The sequence below is a fragment of the Rhopilema esculentum genome, chromosome 17 (assembly GCF_057945365.1).
Source record: "Rhopilema esculentum isolate cy_ngs chromosome 17, ASM5794536v1, whole genome shotgun sequence".
NCBI lineage: Eukaryota > Metazoa > Cnidaria > Scyphozoa > Rhizostomeae > Rhizostomatidae > Rhopilema > Rhopilema esculentum.
The window spans coordinates 500,005-518,414 of record NC_142831.1 but is presented as its reverse complement, the minus strand read 5'-3'; the positions used below and the strand labels follow the sequence as shown (position 1 = coordinate 518,414).

Sequence of the window (18,410 nt, the reverse complement as noted above, 5' to 3'; positions counted from 1 at the left end):
CAGCAACAAGTTGGCGGAGCAAATTTGCATCATGAATAATTCGCAGTAGTTGGGCCAATACGAATTAATGTATGTGAGATAAGCTCAATTTGTGTACTGTACGGAAGACAAGTTTGTACCTGACTGCATGATGTTGGCATGAAATGTTGGTATATCTTAAACTGTTATGTTTTTGCTGCATAAGGCAAACCAACAGGTATTTAAAGAGATACAATGGTCCGGTGATTCATTTCTGATTCAATATCTTCAATGCATAGAATAGCCAAGATACCATAAACTTAATCATGGATTGTTATCTAGTCTTATCTACCTGAAGGCAAGTTAGAATATTGAATAAAACTTAATTTGAAAAAACGTTTTGGTTCAAGAGATACATTTGTTTGAAATTTTTGCACGCAAAGGCAAATCAATCTTGCTTATCGACCTTTAGAAGTTTTTTCGATTAACAAGCCACTAAAATGACCAGGATTCAAAGGCACAAAATGGAAGCTAGGCAAAATATTCACTTGGATAGAAACGAGAGTTGGATTCCAAAATATTTTAAAATGGACTTAGGTCTCAAGTATAAAGTATAAAGTATCAAGTATCAAGTATCAAGTATCAAGAATCAAATATCTAGTATCAAGTATCAAGTATCAAGTATCAAGTATCAAGTATCAAGAATCAAATATCTAGTATCAAGTATCAAGTATCTAGTATCAAGTATCAAGTATCAAGTATCAAGTATCAAGTATCAAGTATCAAGTATCAAGTATCAAGTATCAAGTATCAAGTATCAAGGATTGAAAACACACGGGTAAAGAAGATCAGAGATTAGAAAATGCCTCAACAAAAAGCCTCAACTGGTAATTTTTCTCCATCTTGGAAAAAAATTTATGATTTGGCTTACTCACTGTCTTCTGGACTCTGAAATAGATCATTTCCATGATTTTACTTGAATCGTAATGTTTTCCGGACTCTAAAGAAGACCATTTCTATGGTTTTACTTGAATCGTAATGTTTTCTGGACTCTAAAGAAGACCATTTCTATGGTTTTACTTGAATCGTAATGTTTTCTGGACTCTGAAGAAGATCATTTCTAACATTTTACTTTGATCGTAATGTTTAGTGAACTATGGAGAAGATCATTTCTTTGATTTTACTTTCATCGTAATGTTTTCTGAACTCTGAAGAAGACCATTTCTATGATTTTACTTGAATCATAATGTTTAGTGAACTCTTAAGAAGACCATTTCTATGATTTCAGTTGAATCGTAATGTTTTCTGGACTTTAAAGAAGACCATTGCTAGGATTTTACTTCAATGGTGATGTTTAGTGAGCTATGAAGAAGACCATTTCTATGATTTCAGTTGAATCGTAATGTTTTCTGAACTCTGAAGAAGATGATCATTTCTAACATTTTATTTCGATTGTAACGTTTTCTCTGCCTAACTAAAACGCTCATTTTACTTATCTTTTTATGAAAATGTTTTGGATGCAAACAAAATCGGAATTTTTTTTCATATAATCTATAAACAAACCGTAACCTATTATCAAGCAAAAGATTGGAAATAGAATGGTCATAAATAGCATTTCAAGAATATTCTTTTTATTGAACCCAATAACCTTATAATGGAACATACAATTCCAACTGTATCCGACTACAAATCGATTTAATTCTAACAAATCGTAAGGACCATTCTCAGAATTGAATCTATTTTAAGTATTTGCAACATATTAATTCCGACTTGCATAATGGATATCATCTTTATTTAAAAAGCACATTTATAAATCAAAAAATTAAGATAATGTTTTCAGCCATGATAGGGTAGTAGCCTTCCTTCATCTCTTTGAATATCAATAAAGCAGTACTGACGCAACGAATTGTCGTCACGATATTTCAGCATCATTTTTAACATAGATACGTGTATCAATGCATCACGTGATTGTTTTGTCAATATGGAATGCTAGAGTCAAAATCTCTGAAAAACTGAAGCCGTTATAAGCTATAGATATTGAGTGTTGTGGGTTTCAGGTCTATGCCAACTGCTGAAGGGACCTTACATCAACTGTCCCACATCAGCCACATCAGCCACATCTCCCCACTTTCTATAGAAAACTAAAGAGTGTAGTTGATATGCCCTTATGGGTGCAGGACAGGAAGGTTATAATTTTAAATTCTGAGCCTCAAGCTTAATGCTATTAACGACAACTGTGATTTATTTATCAGATTTTGGTTGACCAGCGAGAGCTTTACCTTGTTATAGCAAAGCAATGGTCATTTCTTTAGTGACACTTGTTTCAAGCATATCAGATTTTGGGATAGTTGGAGGGTCATGGTAGACCACCTTCTGATAGAAGATGGTACGTGATGATGATGATCATGAAGTGTATCTACGACCATGACAACAAACCAAAACTCAGATTTTGGGATAGTTGAAGGGTCATGGTAGACCACCTTCTGATAGAAGATGGTACGTGATGATGATGATCATGAAGTGTATCCGATCAAACAAGCAACAACAGAGGCAACCCCCCAGATTTGAAATTCGGTTGTGTCTTGGTTGCGTGCATTTGCATCAATTTCAAAGCAGTTAAAATCTCCGAATTCATTGCTAAGATAAACTTACAAGAAAAGAAGCAGAAGATGAAATGCAGAAAAGACTGCAAGGACACATTTTACATTTACTAATGCAATCAACACAAAAGTGTCAACGTTATAACTACTAGCTTTTGTCAAATTACCTTTTATTACAACAGGATTAACTGGCTACTAAGATCCGAATCAAAATTATGAATAATTTCATAATGTATAGTTAAAAATTATCATAATAGTATTGGACTTCCTTTCAACTCAGTTAATGTGTTCATTTCAATTTCGACACTGCTACTGGAACAACATCTTATATCATATTTGATTATACATTTACATACTTGCATTGATTCATAAAACATTGCTGCCTGCAAATGTGTATTTACAGATAAAAACAACAACCTGTGATTTTATTAATGCAGATGTGCATAGATACACGTGCATTTAAACTTTAAAACTACAGAATGATGCTCAATAAAATTTTCAATTGCGAACAAATTAAAGCTAAGCAAATTCGAATAGCAGAGATCCACTTTGAAGTAGGTCAGAGAGGTATCATGAATTCCTAAGATGGTGGAGTTTTGATCTCAGCCAAAGATATGAAAGCTGCACATCATCTCAATCAACGCTCAACTGTTTTGAAATAGTTAATTTGATTCAAATAGAGAAAATCTAGAGTTAAAATACTATTAACGCAGGCACGCTGGAGCAAGGAGGCTTTGGGGCTGTAGGCCCTTCACTCATTTGCTGAAGTGTGATATTAATGTTTTGGTATCCCAGATAATGGCGGAAAACTACCATAAAAAGTGCCAATTTGTCTAGAGCCACCACCAAGTCTCCAAGACAGGGAGATAAATCAACATCAATGTAAAGTTCAGTTGGATTGAGAAAATCGACATGCCAAGGAGGCAATAATGAGCCTTTGTAAGTCTTAAGTATATTAAAAATGCAAACAAAATGAAAATAAGGAATAGCGAATGCCCATGAAGGAAAAGGTATTACTGTAAGTCCTCGATGGAGAACCTTTGTAATCACGTCTTCAATGAACTATGGTCGATTTCTGGTCAATTTACGGAAATCTCACAAATTGTTAAGGGCTCATTAAGAAGATTTTGCTGAACAAAGATGTATCTCCCGCGCCGAGAATGTGTGCACTGAATCCTCTTTGTGCCATTAGATGGAAAACCAGCGTTCGAAATACAAGGCGGGTTGGCATTGTAAGCACGTGTGTTGCCAACCCGGATATCGAAATTTCCCAGCCTGTATGTAAAATCTCCGTATGTTTGGTCGTTTCTGTTTGTGATAGTTACACTGAAGACATGAACATCACTTTGCAAATCAACCATCCACCAGGCGTTGGCAGTATTTTCTGCTGTATGGGTACATGTTGTGTTCACGCCATCAACTGCATTGCTACTAATCATGCCGTAAGCAGTCGTCGATTGTTCAGTTGGTTTCTTAAATGCAGGATCTGAAAAATTGTCAATTAAGACATCAATTTCGGCTGCTCAAAATTAAAAGAAAAGTTTCAGACTTTGTGAGGGGTGAAGAAAGGGCTCTCCCCGCCTTCTTAAATATGACAAAAACTGAAATTCTAAATGAGGCTTTTTAATTTCTTATCATATCATATATAGGTAAATAAAAACGATAACCAATGGAGTTGTGGGTGTTGTGGGTCGAGTAATGAGTACGTGTTGTACGTCATGTTGTACGTCAAAGGTAAATAAGAACGATGCCTGGCCGACAATCAATCTTAAATGACGACGACCTGTATCTAAATTGCTCGAAAGTCGAAAGTCGAAAGTCGAAAGTCGAAAGTCGAAAGTCGAAAGTCGAAAGTCGAGAGTCGAAAGTCGAAAGTCGAAAGTCGAAATTCGAAAGTCGAAAGTCGAAAGTCGAAAGTCGAAAGTCGAAAGTCAAAAGTCGAAAGTCGAAAATCGAAAGTCGAAAGTCGAAAATCGAAAGTCGAAAGTCAAAGCTTGAAGCCCGAGAGTATAACCCAGGGGCACTGCTAGGCGGGACGGGCCACGAAGCGAATGCCTGGGCGAGAACCAGAAGGAGAAACTTTTTAAGAACCACGCCTTGTTTTTCCCTCATTGCTTTGTAGCATGGTTCAAATGTTTATCTTTTCTAGATCGTTCTCTATCAAAACAAAAGAGGTATGAATGCGGTGTTACAAATTAAGACAAAAAACTGGTATCGTGGCAATTCAAAATTAATCAATTTTTGACCCCTTCTCTTCACGACAAATTGCTACCCATTATTTTTCAAAGCCTTCACGGTAACACTTTACGAGATTTTCAAAGGCAGAAGCGTCGATAACATCACTAAGGTCTGTTCTTTTAGCAACATCATTTTCAATACACAGAACAGCCGCGTCATCCAGTAAGCCATCATTCCTTGTTATTTCAACGAACCCACTAGTCTGAGCTCAGATCGTCGAAAAAATGTTTTAAACTAAAAATCACAGAATAAATTGCAAACACTTTAATATTTAATTTCAGACCTTTTGGGGCCCTTACGGAAAAAGCCTAATTGGAACTTTGCATTATCCTAAAAAATAGCATTGATTTTGAGCATGGGCCCTCTTTGGTCCCGGACCTCGGGGCACTGCCCCGGCTGAACCCTCCTATCGGTGCCACCTTACAAAAGCAAATGTGTCGTATGCTTCCTAAAAAGTTGCAAATAATGTAATTTCTTAAAAGGACTTTCAAATAAGGAAATGTGTGTACTTTACTACCGCCTAAGAATCTGACATGGAGATACGCCTAAGAAAGGCAATAGTAAACACAAAATTAAAAGTAGCATCTTTAGTACAGAGATAATATTTAGGCTTGGCTTTTGTGACCCCTTTCAGCTCATGGCTGAAACATTTTATAGCAAAACGACTGCCAAAGAGAACCCAGTCTTTGTTCAAAGAACAAGTTCATTTGCAACAGCAATCAAGCATACATTATCCTTAATTTTCTTTGTTTTTATCTGAAGTCATTAGGTGATTTTTCCTGCATGTTCCATGGTTTTCCAGCCTCGGTAACACAGTCTCCATTATTTAGTCTCAGAAAAACAGCTAGAAACTAGTCACAGCAAATTTCTTGACGAGGATTGCAAATAGATACTTTGGTTCGAAGATGACTAATCTCGTTTTGGTTTACCTAGCAAGACAAGGAATCTTATCAGATCAGTCCAGAGCCTCTTTCCTTCCCATTTTCTGCATCCACTCATTCTTAGCTGTCGCAGCCATCTACAATACTTTATCGTCGGGTTCATGAGGCTCTGGTACCCAGGCAGTTGCGGTGCCAGACACCAGGCTCTGCCCCAGTTGCAGCGCCGCTACTGTATCCAGGATAGCGGTGGATACGTTTCCAGCCTATTAAAACCAGAGCAACTTCTCTCTGAAACTGCCTTCGTTGCAGGCACCACTAGAAGGAAAGCCAATCTGGTAAGGAGTTCAGAACACAGCATTCTCTTCTTTTTAACGTCTTCTTGAAGTTTTTTAAATTTTATTCATTGATGTTGCTTCATTGGTGATCAGTCTTTTTGCATGAATTAGTAACTGTGATTACAGTGATTGTATGTCAGAATCATCCTTGTAGGATGCACACCTTCTTGATGGATGAGTAGATTTTTGAGCTCGACATATTTTTTACGCAACCTCTTGGTTGGACCTATTTGAGTCCTTGAATCCGAAGCCTCTTTGTAGATCTTTTTGTGCTGCATTGTTGAGAAGAACCGGCTGTACAGTTTCAATCTCAAAACAAGCTATCTGCTGGGAGAGTGCTGGAGGATTAATATTGCACTCAGACTTCATTTTCATTATCAATGCCCAAAAGCTGCTAAAATCTTCTTCACTGCTCATTGCTTCCGGTGATTTAGTAGTCGAGTCAAGTGTGCAACGGTTTGACCATTTGCAGAGACATCATGAGCATCAGGTGGTACGACACGATCACAAATGAAGAAATCCTATCACGTGGTAACTTGCCGCCAATGGCTGATATCCGCATTCAGAAAAGCTTGAATTGGCTCGGCCATGTTCACAGGATGGAACGTGATCGCCAATTGTTATACTCACAACTCTATAATGGCAATCTGAATCAATGAAGATCTATGCTCAGATTCAAGGATGTGGCCAAAAGAAAAAGGAAGTGGAGAAAGATTGAGAGAGAGGAGGGAAAGAGAGAGAGAGAGAGAGAGAGAGGAGGGAGAGAGAGAGAGAGAGAGAGAGAGAGATAGATAGAGTCAGAGTCAGAGACAGAGAGAGAGAGAGAGAGAGAGAGAGAGAGAGAGAGAGAGAGAGGAGAGAGAGAGAGAGAGAGAGAGAGAGAGAGAGAGAGAGAGAGAGAGAGAGAGAGAGAGAGAGAGAGAGAGAGAGAGAGAAAAGAGAGAGAGAGAGAGAGAGAGAGAGAGAGAGAGAGAGAGAGAGAGAGAGAGATGATATTACCTTCTTTTTATTTCAACTAGTCGCGTCAGCGTACACTCGTAAGAACGATGCACTGATCAATTTCCCCAAAAAGTTTATGTTCAGTAGATCCCTGTGATCATCTTGTAAAAGTTCATTAAACAATAGCTTCTTGTTGATTAGAATATCTATTATTCTATTAGAATCCCTGTGAAATAGAATAGCCGAAGAGATCTTTAGCAAGTGATATTGTTCTTTTCAGTTTATTCACGGATAATATGACTCACGCCAGTCACAATGACTTAGAATGTTGAGGTTGTTGGAGTTACCTTTTGAAGAATTGTAAAACCTTTTCAAAATATTTGGGCGATTCACAACCCCTAGGCCCCATTTATCTTGGCTATCGATAGAATGTGGCTGCGGCTGATTGTAAGGTTGATGTTTAGCTGAAATCTGTCATATGATGTCTTTTGATAAAAACATTTAAGCCACTGAGGTAGCAGAGTTATGCTTCGTTAAATGCAGACAGCAGATTTTTGAGTTATTGTTAGGATATGTTGTATGCAAACTTCGGCTTTAGCTCCCCTTACATAGGCCCGGTAAAAGCTTTTTGGGGGCTTGAGGTACAAAGAAAATAAGGCCTACCATGACGGTATATAAACTGCGATAATTGTTGATAATGTTTCTTATGAATTATGCTAAATATGATAATTCATGCTAATTTAATGACAAAGGATACTCCAGGCCTTCAGCTTCCTGTATGCTACATTGCTCGATTCCAAATAGGATTTAAGTTTTTAAGAAATCATAACTAAATGACTAAAGATGTGTGCACTTTGAAAAGTTTTCTTGGATTCAAAATCTGCCTAGCTAAAACCTCCTTTAACCGAATATTGACGACAACAAGATTCCGAAGCAATAATCATCAGAAGTCAAAATATATTGCACTACATTTAATCACGTTAATTTTGCTTGATGATGAGCAGTATTTTCATACCTTCATAAACCTCAAGCTCACATACTTGAAGATATTCTTGCCTGTTCAAGAACACAGTCACATACCGACCAATCAAAAGCCTTGGACAATCGAACTTTTTCAATTCACCGATTGCCAACCTTCCATCTTTCACACAAAGCGCATTGTTTCGTCCACCATTTGAACTATCATCCCCAACACTGACATCGAATGGATTGATTTTTTCTTGACCAAAAGTTGCGCCATTCTTTATTTGGACACTTTTAACAGCAGCTTGCCTTGTAAGGTCCACTTGCCACCAGGGTACTTTGTCAGCTTTTGTGATACTGCATCGCTGATAGTCACCAGTTCTGTCACCGTCATTTCCAAAGCTGGCAAAATATGTAATTCCACCATAATCATGATCAGATGAATGCGAGGACGGCTTCTTATAAGCGATATTCTCTGTTGGTAACGAAAAATCATCATTAGTATGAATAATACGAACATACGCTGCAAATAGTCATGAAAATCTCGTACCTCTAGCGGAATCTTATTGCTTTAACTGAAATTTTTGGAAATATTGGAAATTTTTCTTGACTGGCCTATCTAACACGGGGAAGACCGATCACGACCCCACTGCTCATGAATCAGACGATTAGCTTTTTGTTAGATGATATTCTTGAGATGGTATAACAGAAAATTATAGCAGGAGACCCAGGGATGTCCAAGACTAGCTTGGAGGTGCAAAGATAATAATACTCTGAAAGATGTATTGACCTATAGAGAACTTTGACATAGAGAAAGAGATAAGCTGATTTCATATGCGTAAATGTCGGGGGGACGTGGGGGACTGGATCCCCCAAAAATCTGAAGCAAAACGACTTTTTTGGTAAAATTATCGTTATTTTCTTTTAATGAAAGGAATCCCTGGTAGCTGGGTTAGAACCAAACTAAGTTTTTCTGCGTTATTGCAGCAAACCTCAGCAGATGTCATGGTGTCAAGCGTAAGTTGACTATTGTTGATGGCTGTTATTTATGTTTGCAGAGTTATGTCGAGTCGGCGATGATGCCCACGTGGGGGACTAGCCCTAAATATCTTATCCAACGGTCGCCCCTTGAATAAATCTCAAAAAAACATGCAAGTAATAAATCATAAATCTTGACATTACATAAATTTTCCTTACACGCCTTTTTATAAAAATCCTAACTCAAAATCTAGGTCCTAATGTACCTAATTTTTGAACCTCTATTAGTCGAATTTCGGTACCAAGAGACCTCCATACTAGCTTCTTAGTTTTAACTGCACATTTAGTGGCATGATAGTAGCTGTAGCTAGAAAACAAGACCAAAAGATAAAGAGGACAAGAAATACAATTAAATTGCGTAAAAGTACCAAGTCAATAAAGAAGTACTTTTGCATTTAATATAGACTACACTCTTTGTTATTAGAATGTAATCAATTTTGCCCAGCCTCGATTTTTTTTAAGAAATTTTTCGTTTTGAGCCCGATTATGCTCTTAGATACATCCTTATTTTTTCGAATCCGATATGGTTTCAGGAAAAAATCGCTTACTCTCGAATCTCGAATAGAGTACACATTTTCCCTCTTTCCCTAACGTCTGTCACTAGAGTTTAAGCATAACTTTTCCCCTCCTCAATTTCTCCCAGAAACAATAATCTATGTTCTTCAGAGAAACGTCGATTGATTTATCCTGAATGGTATAGTATTTTGTTAAACTTGGTCTGGGAGATGCGCTTTGAGCTATTCAGAAGTTATGATTACAAAAACAATCTTCCCCCTCGGCCCAAACAAGTGGGTCATCCTATGTCATTAAACTTGATTCTCAGCTCCCAAGGTTCAATTACTTCGAGCTGTCAATTACTGAAAAATGTTATCAGCCCGATTATAAAAAAGTCAACGTGCTAAAGAAATATCTGTAAATACCTTCTGTCTGGTCTCCTGTCTATTCCCAGCTTCTGTCGATAATTCAGAGTTGGATTTTGCTTTTTTCATGGTCAAATTTGTCCTCTATTCGGACATTCCGAAATCGTTGTCCGGTTAGAGGTAGCAACAATCTAGGCCACAATACCCCATTCAAGTTTTACTGTTACACAAAATATTATACTTGAAAAAGTACGAAAGATAGAGTAACCGTAATTCTGGTTTACCTGTACACATTGTGCCATTGCCAACGAAACCAGGATTGCATTGACAGGAAAATGAGCCATATGCGTTGATACAGCTTGCATTAGAGTTACAGTTGTGGACACCTGTACTGCATTCATCGAAATCTGGTGGGAAAAAACACGTTTCAAGGATATCTAGATCTGTATTTTTAATGGGAGGTATAAAGTAAGAGAACATTGGGCTGCATGCAGTAGTGTAGAGTCAAAAAATGAAGAGGGGGAGGGGCATAGCACTTTCTCTATAATATATATATATAAAATGAACGTTTCAATTGTTTTCGTTTGCATGCCTCGTTAACAGGGCTGTGGCGAGGCAAGCGTTGTTGGGGGGGGGGGGTGGTTGTAAACTACAAATTTACCTGATTGAAAAATAATTACCTGAAATTCTTTAGTTGCTGACACATACCTCTGCAATACATTTTCTCAACTAAACTCTGTGTCATCAAATAACAGACTTTCCTCGTAGTTGTGTTAAATCTGCATATCATGATAAAATAGAAGCAAAAATACTAAGGCAGTCCAATCCTTAACAAAAATGAATTCTGAAATGCTTGTCGTGGACTCTGCTCTAAGGAAAACTGATTTGATTTAAAACTATTGAATACTGTTAATTTTTTTAGATATTAGAGTACAACTTTGGAAAATAACTTATTACAAGTAGAGATTCCTCGCCTTACACAATTCAGGATATAGACGGTTCTAGAATATGGTCAGCAACCTATGACGTTGAATAAAGGGAAATTGCCACGTAAAAATGCCATGGCTTTTTCAAACACATTTACCAAATGGGTGTTTTCCCAAATTGTGAAGAGGTGTGATCAGCAAAAATATTTTCCTCTTTGGCCTAACAGTCTTCCAAACCTGGCTACGCCACAGTTAAAAGCAAAATCTTAAAAATAGCGTTTCCATCATTTACCAGTGACCTTAAGGGTGGGGCACAAAAATTAATGTCTAACACCCCTCCAATCATTGTTGCTTAAATCCGACCTTTTTCCTATTGTTTTTTTACAATGGATTTGTCAATTTTGGCTAATTCCTGAAAGGCTAAGTCATCCTGCTTCATAGATGTAGAGACTGAGGGGCACAGGAGGAATGTGCCCCCCCCACTTTCAAAAACTAGAGGCAAAATGCCCCTTTGCAGATTACGACGTTGCCCTTCTTTTTCAACTGCATAACCCAATATTGCCCTTTGAATACTTAGTTGCTATATAAAATGAGCAAAGAGAGTGGGGGCAACTTTTTGGGACCATGGCTTTCTGGCTTTCCAGAAACAGTCATTTTTAACATTTCTGGAATCTTTGCTAGAAATTTCTTATAGACATCCAGATACTTCACTGAAAACTTCATAAACAAAGGTTCCACAATATTTTCCTATATGTGTCTTCGCTATAGTAATATTTTCCTAAATGTGATAAAATGCAAACACCAAAATTTAAATTCTTCATTCCAAGCTCAATTGTTTACTTCATCCCTCAGCTAATGTCCTTGATAATAGAAAATCTTAACCAAATAGTTGTCTTCGAAAATATGTGTGCAACATCCAATTTAGCTGTCACAACAACACATTGATTTTTTTAGAGAAAACGGAAGCATATTACAAATTGAAGCACCGTTCAATTGGTTGTCGTGAGCATGGCCCCTTTTGAGAAATGCCCAACTACTGACAAATCCTCAATAAATGCCCTGAATGTTTTGTGAGGTTGTTTTTGAGAAAGGGTGCAGTTTTACCTTAGAGGGTGCATTTAGAAGAATGCCGAGGCAATAAATATGCTTGAATGTGCTGTAAAATATTTGGATGGTATTTACCAATGCATTGATATCCAGGGCACGTGCATGTGTCGAAGCATTGCTCTCCTGCTATGCAAGGATCAGTTGCTCTACAAAGCTCACCAACCTGAAATATGGCTAATCTGTAAGGTTTCTTAATTTCTGGTATGAATGATATAGAAGCGCCGAAAGCGCTAGATGTCTTACTGGGCATAATTGCCCATTGAGCTAGTGAGGCAAAATCACTCAAGCGGTAATAAGGCAAAAAGACGATTCCTCATCAGGGCACAGTACGGGACATTGCAAGTTAGACGAAGAAAAACCAAGATTATCGAAAATTAGCATAGTTTTGAAAGGTTAGTTATACTTGTCTAACTTACCGTGTGCATTTAGATGGTTTTAGGCCATAATTTTTGTTTGTACACGAGTTTTGAGATTTTTAAAATATTTTTTTACCGTAGGGTTGATAAGGGCACCATTTTACCGCATTAGTGATTTTAACTCACTCAATAACAATAGAGTTAGACATCCAGCGACTTCGTCGCTTATATATCATTGACTAGTATAGACTATAACTGGTTAGAGGCGGGTAACGTTGCTTAATCACAATTGATACGGACTTAAAAGCTGATTTTGTTCGGGAGACGGAACCTTCAGTCCTTTGTTTCGAAACATTACCGTCTTAAACCAATTAGTGTCACAGGGTCATAGCTCCTTCGCATTTCCTTTCCCCCGTTCTTCATCCTTTGACTCTCTGAGGCTCTGGCACCCAGGGTAGGTCATAGCACATGCGCATTAATAACAGCATTCGCACAGGCTGTCCCTGGTCTAGAACCACACAACTTCCGCCAGGGCTTCAAGTGATAATTCGCATGTGCAATGACCCTGAAACGGGGACTAGTGCATGTCTTGAAGACGGGCATGATTCATCTCCCGAACAAGATCTGTTACATAATAATTGATTAGGAGAAGCAGGTGATGATAATCCATTAAGCTATATGAAGAAGATTTTTGCAAAGAATAGTTTCTGAAATTGTGTTATACTACACTTCAACTACAGTGCAACTAAGTATATAGAAAATAACTCACGGCCCTTTTCAACTCGACTTGTGGCAGAGAGGAGCAGAGAGACAACGACTTCTTTCGTCAGCACTTTGAACAAACAGCAAGATGCTTCTCCCAAAAAGCCTCCCTTTTAAAATTACTACAGCGTATTTATAGATACAAGCATTTTACAACTATTGATAATAACCAATCAGCTGAAACACGTAAAACCTTAAACTAAAAGAAACATCGATAATTAACAGCAAAGTTATCCGGAAATAAAGTGTTTGCTAAATATTTAAATTATAGCCTACAAAGGTTCGAGTTCAAAATGTCAAAGTTCAAAAATTAACATCGTTTGATTTGGTGTACAACAATTGTGTGGTTTTCAAACTTTTCAGAGAAAAAACACGTTTTCTTGCTTTTAAGCACATCATCCTGAAAATACCTTCCCCCCCTCCAATTAAGGCTTAATGGGGGGTCCAGTCAAGGTAAAAAAGGGCCAACGCTAAATTGTTAAAATTTACCCTCGAATTGTAGTTTTTTCACAATAATCCCCAAACAGTAACAAAAGAATCAAAATTATTTGTTATCGCTTTGTGTTTTTTTGACAAATTCAAAAATGGCTTTGAAAAAACAACCATTTTACAAGATACTGAAAGCTTTTTTGTCTGACACTCTACAGGGTATAAAATATAAGAATACGGGTATGACAAATGCCTTCTATATTGACCGCGTTGATCCGGGAAAGATTAGTCTGTGTTCTAGACCCCTAACTTTCAAGATAGGGGTCTGGAGGACAGGCTAGTAAAGATAGATACTTTTTGAAACAGATCGCAATCTTAACTCAGCAGTCATGTAGACGTGCCCCCTACGAGGTAACAACTACTTCAAATACCCCCAGATCGTAATGCTATTATCAAAATTGGGACATTTGGTTAGACCCTCAAACCGACCAGACTCCCCTGTCAGACTTTAATAGGAGTACCCCCCCCCCCAACCGGTCGGTATATTATAAATTGACAGAACCCGCCATATTCGTCATAATCGGTAAAGAATCAAATGAGAGCTCCGTATCTACTCTCGCATTCAACATGACTGCAACTACTACCATTCTCGAATATAATATTGTGAATCGCAAAGGGTCCCATCTCTGATTTCGCATGCGAACACAAAGTGATATACGCAGTGGAATCAGCGAGGGGCAAATCACTCTCAGGAAATCTCGTACACCATTTGTGAAAATCCTATTATTTTGTATAAAAATTCCCCAGAAATCCTTTTGTTTTAGGCAAAACCTCGTACGCTATATGCAAGAGTGAATCGCCCCTCATGAATCAGAATTACTTAGCCGCGTCACCCAGCCAAAAAGTCCTCGCAATTCAATTAAAATTTCGACAGGGAAGCCCCCCACCATCTTAGCTATCCCCCCAGCGGGCAGCCAATCTATTTTGGCTTTTCCAATACCGTCGGCACTTGATGGACTTTATCCAGTTTAAAGAAGCTTAGAGAAGAAAACATCTAACCTCGACATGAAAATTTCAGTGGCTGGTTTATGAATTTTCTTGTGTCTGTTTTCCACTATTGGTTAACGTGAGATAATTCTGAGTTAAATTGATAATTAGCTAAAGCTTGGTTTCCACTTTGAATTAAGTTAATGTGAGTTAATTTGAGATAATTTTGTCATCTGACATGGTTTAATGATTATCTCATAGTGTGACCAGTGGCGGAGCCACGGGAGGGAACGGGGGGGGGGACTAGTCCCCCCCCACTTTTTCAGAAAGTTGGTCCTGGAGATTCTTGCAAACCTGATGAGAAAACTTGAGGGGGGGTATGTACGTTATCTAGATCGTCACATATAAATTACATTTTTAGGGAGACAACAGTTTCAAACAGGGGAAAGGGCGTGGTCCAAAAGGGCGTGGTCCCTGACACACCTTTTGTTCCCCACTTATCCCAGGCTGGAGCCGCCACTGAGTGTGTTAGCAGCAAGTCACGGTTACTATGTTAGTAGGTCATTTCAACCTGCTAGAGGTCCACCACTGAAAAAGCAATCAATCGTAGTTATGTTTATACCACATAGTTCCTGGCACACCGCAATCAACGAATCTATTAATAAAACATTTGCTTGGTTTGACGCATCCTGGTTTCTTGCTTCAAAATGTAAAATGCTGTGATTAATTGAAGCTGCATATTGAAAAACTTTTGCGTTAGCAACGTTAGCAAACTTGTTCGCCCATGGACAAATTTGGTCTGGGCCAAAGGATTCTTAAAATTGTTTGATCCGCGTGACCCGCAGAAAAATTATGAAGAGGATACGAATTTCGAAATTATATGATTCAAAATTGGTTATAATGCTTTATTGGCCTTTCTCATTTAGAATAAGCCCAACTTTGCAGAGAAATTCATATAGAGTTTAGCCGTGAGTTAACGTCATGTTCTTGAATTAAAGCAATTTCCTCGTTTCGGTTTTCGGGAGTGTGCTCAATTTGAAAATAATATTCTATTGATGTTCTTATGATGTTCTGATGATGTTATCCAATTGGTAATGTTTTCAATGTTTTCATCGATTATCCTCATCTCTAGCACCTGTTGGCATTCTTGTTTGTATTGTATTTTTCAAAACTCGAAATCTGTGGTTAACATACGTGACATTTATCAATTTTGGTGCGGCAATAAAAGAGAGAAAAAAATAAACTTACATGCTTTTCATCGTATCGAGTAGAAAAGTATGTCCAACCGCTTTTTGCATCAGTTTTGACACGATCATTGGGATTTTGTGCCGACTTGTCATTCAACTGGCAAATCTCCATATCCTTGTTTATGTTTATAGACTTGCATTGACCTTCTATGATACATTCAGCCTTACACATCTTTTCGTCCAAGTTTTCCAAAGTGCGATATATAGCATTGAGTGAGTGACCATGAAGCACAACAGAAAAGTTTGCAAACGTTTTGCATGGTAAACGAAGTATTTCTCCATTTGGCAGAAAGGCATTGGCAATAAACAGCAAACTGAAATGAAATGTTTTGTATAATTAGCTTTTTTCTTGAAAACAGGCCTACCCTTCCAGGAAGCATCGAATTAGGGCTATGAGGTACTATATGTTTGCTGTATGCGCAAATTTCGCAATATTCAACAACAGAAACCAAAAACACAGAACTTCGCCTTTTATTAGTCCTTGAATTTTGTATGTAAAAGAGATTATTATTTGAGCTAGAAAAGAGCGACACTGGCTTTGACATTATTTGATACTACATTTTTATTTGATGCTACATTTTTATTTGATACTTTCTTTTTTACCAGTCCTATCGAAAGTGCATATTTCATCAATATTATCCAATTTATTTGCTTTAATCTTCTTTTTCTGCTTCGAAATACATACTCTCTGAGACTTTGGCCTCTCTTATAGCTTCTTAAGGGTCAGCCTGAATTCGTTAAAAGTTTTATCAAAATTTGAATAATTGATTTTACGTGTACCATGCATATCATCAAAAAGAAATTTGCAGGATCTTGAGTCAAGTCCGAAAATATAACCCAGATTTTAATAGTGATGTCTGTCTTTGCCACTAGTATTTCATATTTCAACCAAGATGGATAATTGAGAATGTAGACATTTTTACGAAGTTTTCACACAGCAGTGCAATATTTGATTTTTAATTATTGCTCCGATTTCTGCAGTACTACCTTTTTTGTAAAGCTAAGCATTATGGCAACGCTGTATATTCTGTTTGGTTCAGTTATAAAACACACGTATCATCGGTTCATTTCATGAATAGAAAACGGTTATGGCTGAGATGTTTGCCAAACTGGCAAGTTTCACCCGTACTTCATTGCTCGAATTGCTTTTGGGGCAAATTTAGTCGGCACACAATGTTTACTTTACAAACAGACAGGGTTTGAAATTAAATTTTCGCTAATTTTGACCAACAGGATTCCAGGCGATTATTGTGTCAGAATATTTATCTTTGCAGCAGAATAATATAAAAGTTTTGATATAAAAACGAACAACTGCAACAAAAGAAGCATTAACTTTTTGCTTATTTGATTAATTATTTAGTGTAAAACGGCTTTTTGCAAAGGATGAAAATACGGTTTTATGAAGTAAGTTGTTTGTTTGAAAGGTTGAGTTCATTCAGAAGAAAGAGTACCATAAGAATCATTTTCAGAATCGCAAGCAAAAATAGAGATGGAAAATTAATCTCACTGAAGCAAAGAAGAAGAGTAAAAGTTTGCAAACACTGATAAGGAGCCCTGGCGCCTGGTAAAGGTATCTTGGACTTTGGTTAAAAACGGTGTGATCAAGCGGATAAATAACTCTATCTTTATTTCGGAAAGAAACATAAACTTAGTCTAAACCCTTTCATTTCACAATTATCCAATAACTCCATTATTCTAAGAAAAATGGTCTCAGGCGAAATGCACTTGTTCTTGCTTAAACTATTTGAAGGGTGTAACAAAACCCATTCAGCCACACTTAGCAAAACTAAGAATGGAAAAGCTGTGAAAGTTCACAAAATAGTTTCGATCGATTTCAACATTTACTGAACGAGACTAAAAAAGATGAGATTGAACAAGCCTCACAAGACTAACCAAAAATGATAAAGACTCAACAAGACTTAACAAACTTAACTTACAGGGACTGAAAAAGACTAACATAGACGGAACAAGACTATACATGGCATAACTTGGCTTAACAAGATTGGATAATACTATCATAACAATAAGACTGAAAAAAACACTTGAAGCGACTCAACAAGACTTAACAAGACCTAACAAGATTGGCCATAACTAAACGACACTGAACAAGGCAGAGCAAGACGACTGAACAGCACCGAACAAGTTGTTCAACGCTCACAAATTTTGCTAAAAAGAATTTCAAATACATTGCTATTGCATTATGTCCTAGCCACCCTATTGAGAAAAACCTTTTCTCTAGTAGCATATTCCAAAACAACGTTGATTAAAAAGTTTCACAAGTATCTGAATAAAACATTGGCAAAAGACGGGCAAAAATGAATCTTTGATGCCAGCTGAATTTTCTTTTTCTTGTTATTAACAGACTAGCTCCCCTCCCAAAAAAATTCTGGTTTCGAAGCAGGACATAAAAGTTTGTCACAAAAGGACAAAAAAGTCAAATCGTTATAAAAAGTTCGTCACAAAAGTACAACTTTGTTAGATGACAACATTGTTTGAAGAGGGAAATAAAAAAAATGACATAGGAAGGCATATTCGATGATCTCGAACATGAAATTTCATATAAACAATATTCTTATAAAAAAGCAGTGTATGCTTTGAATTTTTCTACTCAATAATACTTCTGCATTAGAGACATTAATGTAATCAATATAGATCTACTTACAATTGCAAATACATAGCTTTGGCTGTTCGACTTCGTTCACTGAGCAAGACTGTTAATGCGATGTGTGAGAATTCCTCTTTTATAAACAGCCACCTGTTTACATAAATTTTAATAAATATGTC

The 18,410-nt window shown here is 37.3% G+C and overlaps 1 protein-coding gene across 2 annotated transcripts; it reads right to left on the bottom strand.

Moving 5' to 3' along the window:
* Positions 1 to 2,537: 2,537 nt before the first annotated feature.
* Positions 2,538 to 18,410, bottom strand: LOC135696532 (uncharacterized). Of its 2 annotated transcripts, none has more exons than XM_065215953.2 (6): positions 18,289 to 18,410; positions 15,628 to 15,940; positions 11,921 to 12,008; positions 10,097 to 10,219; positions 7,967 to 8,389; positions 2,538 to 4,044 (listed from the first exon to the last, which is right to left on the bottom strand). In XM_065215953.2, the coding sequence occupies exons 1-6, from the start codon at positions 18,300 to 18,302 to the stop codon at positions 3,638 to 3,640; spliced, it is 1,368 nt and encodes a 455-aa protein (XP_065072025.2). In that variant the 5' UTR covers positions 18,303 to 18,410; the 3' UTR covers positions 2,538 to 3,637. The 2 variants fall into 2 exon arrangements, with proteins under 2 accessions (XP_065072025.2, XP_088969639.1); XM_089113513.1 differs by having other exon boundaries at positions 3,903 to 4,044; positions 8,032 to 8,389.

Coding starts and splice junctions, on each gene's coding strand:
- LOC135696532 (XM_065215953.2), bottom strand. Junction 12,009..15,627: donor CTCGATACGATGAAAAGCAT/GTAAGTTTATTT, acceptor GCCATATTTCAG/GTTGGTGAGCTTTGTAGAGC. Junction 8,390..10,096: donor CAATGGCACAATGTGTACAG/GTAAACCAGAAT, acceptor CGTTACCAACAG/AGAATATCGCTTATAAGAAG.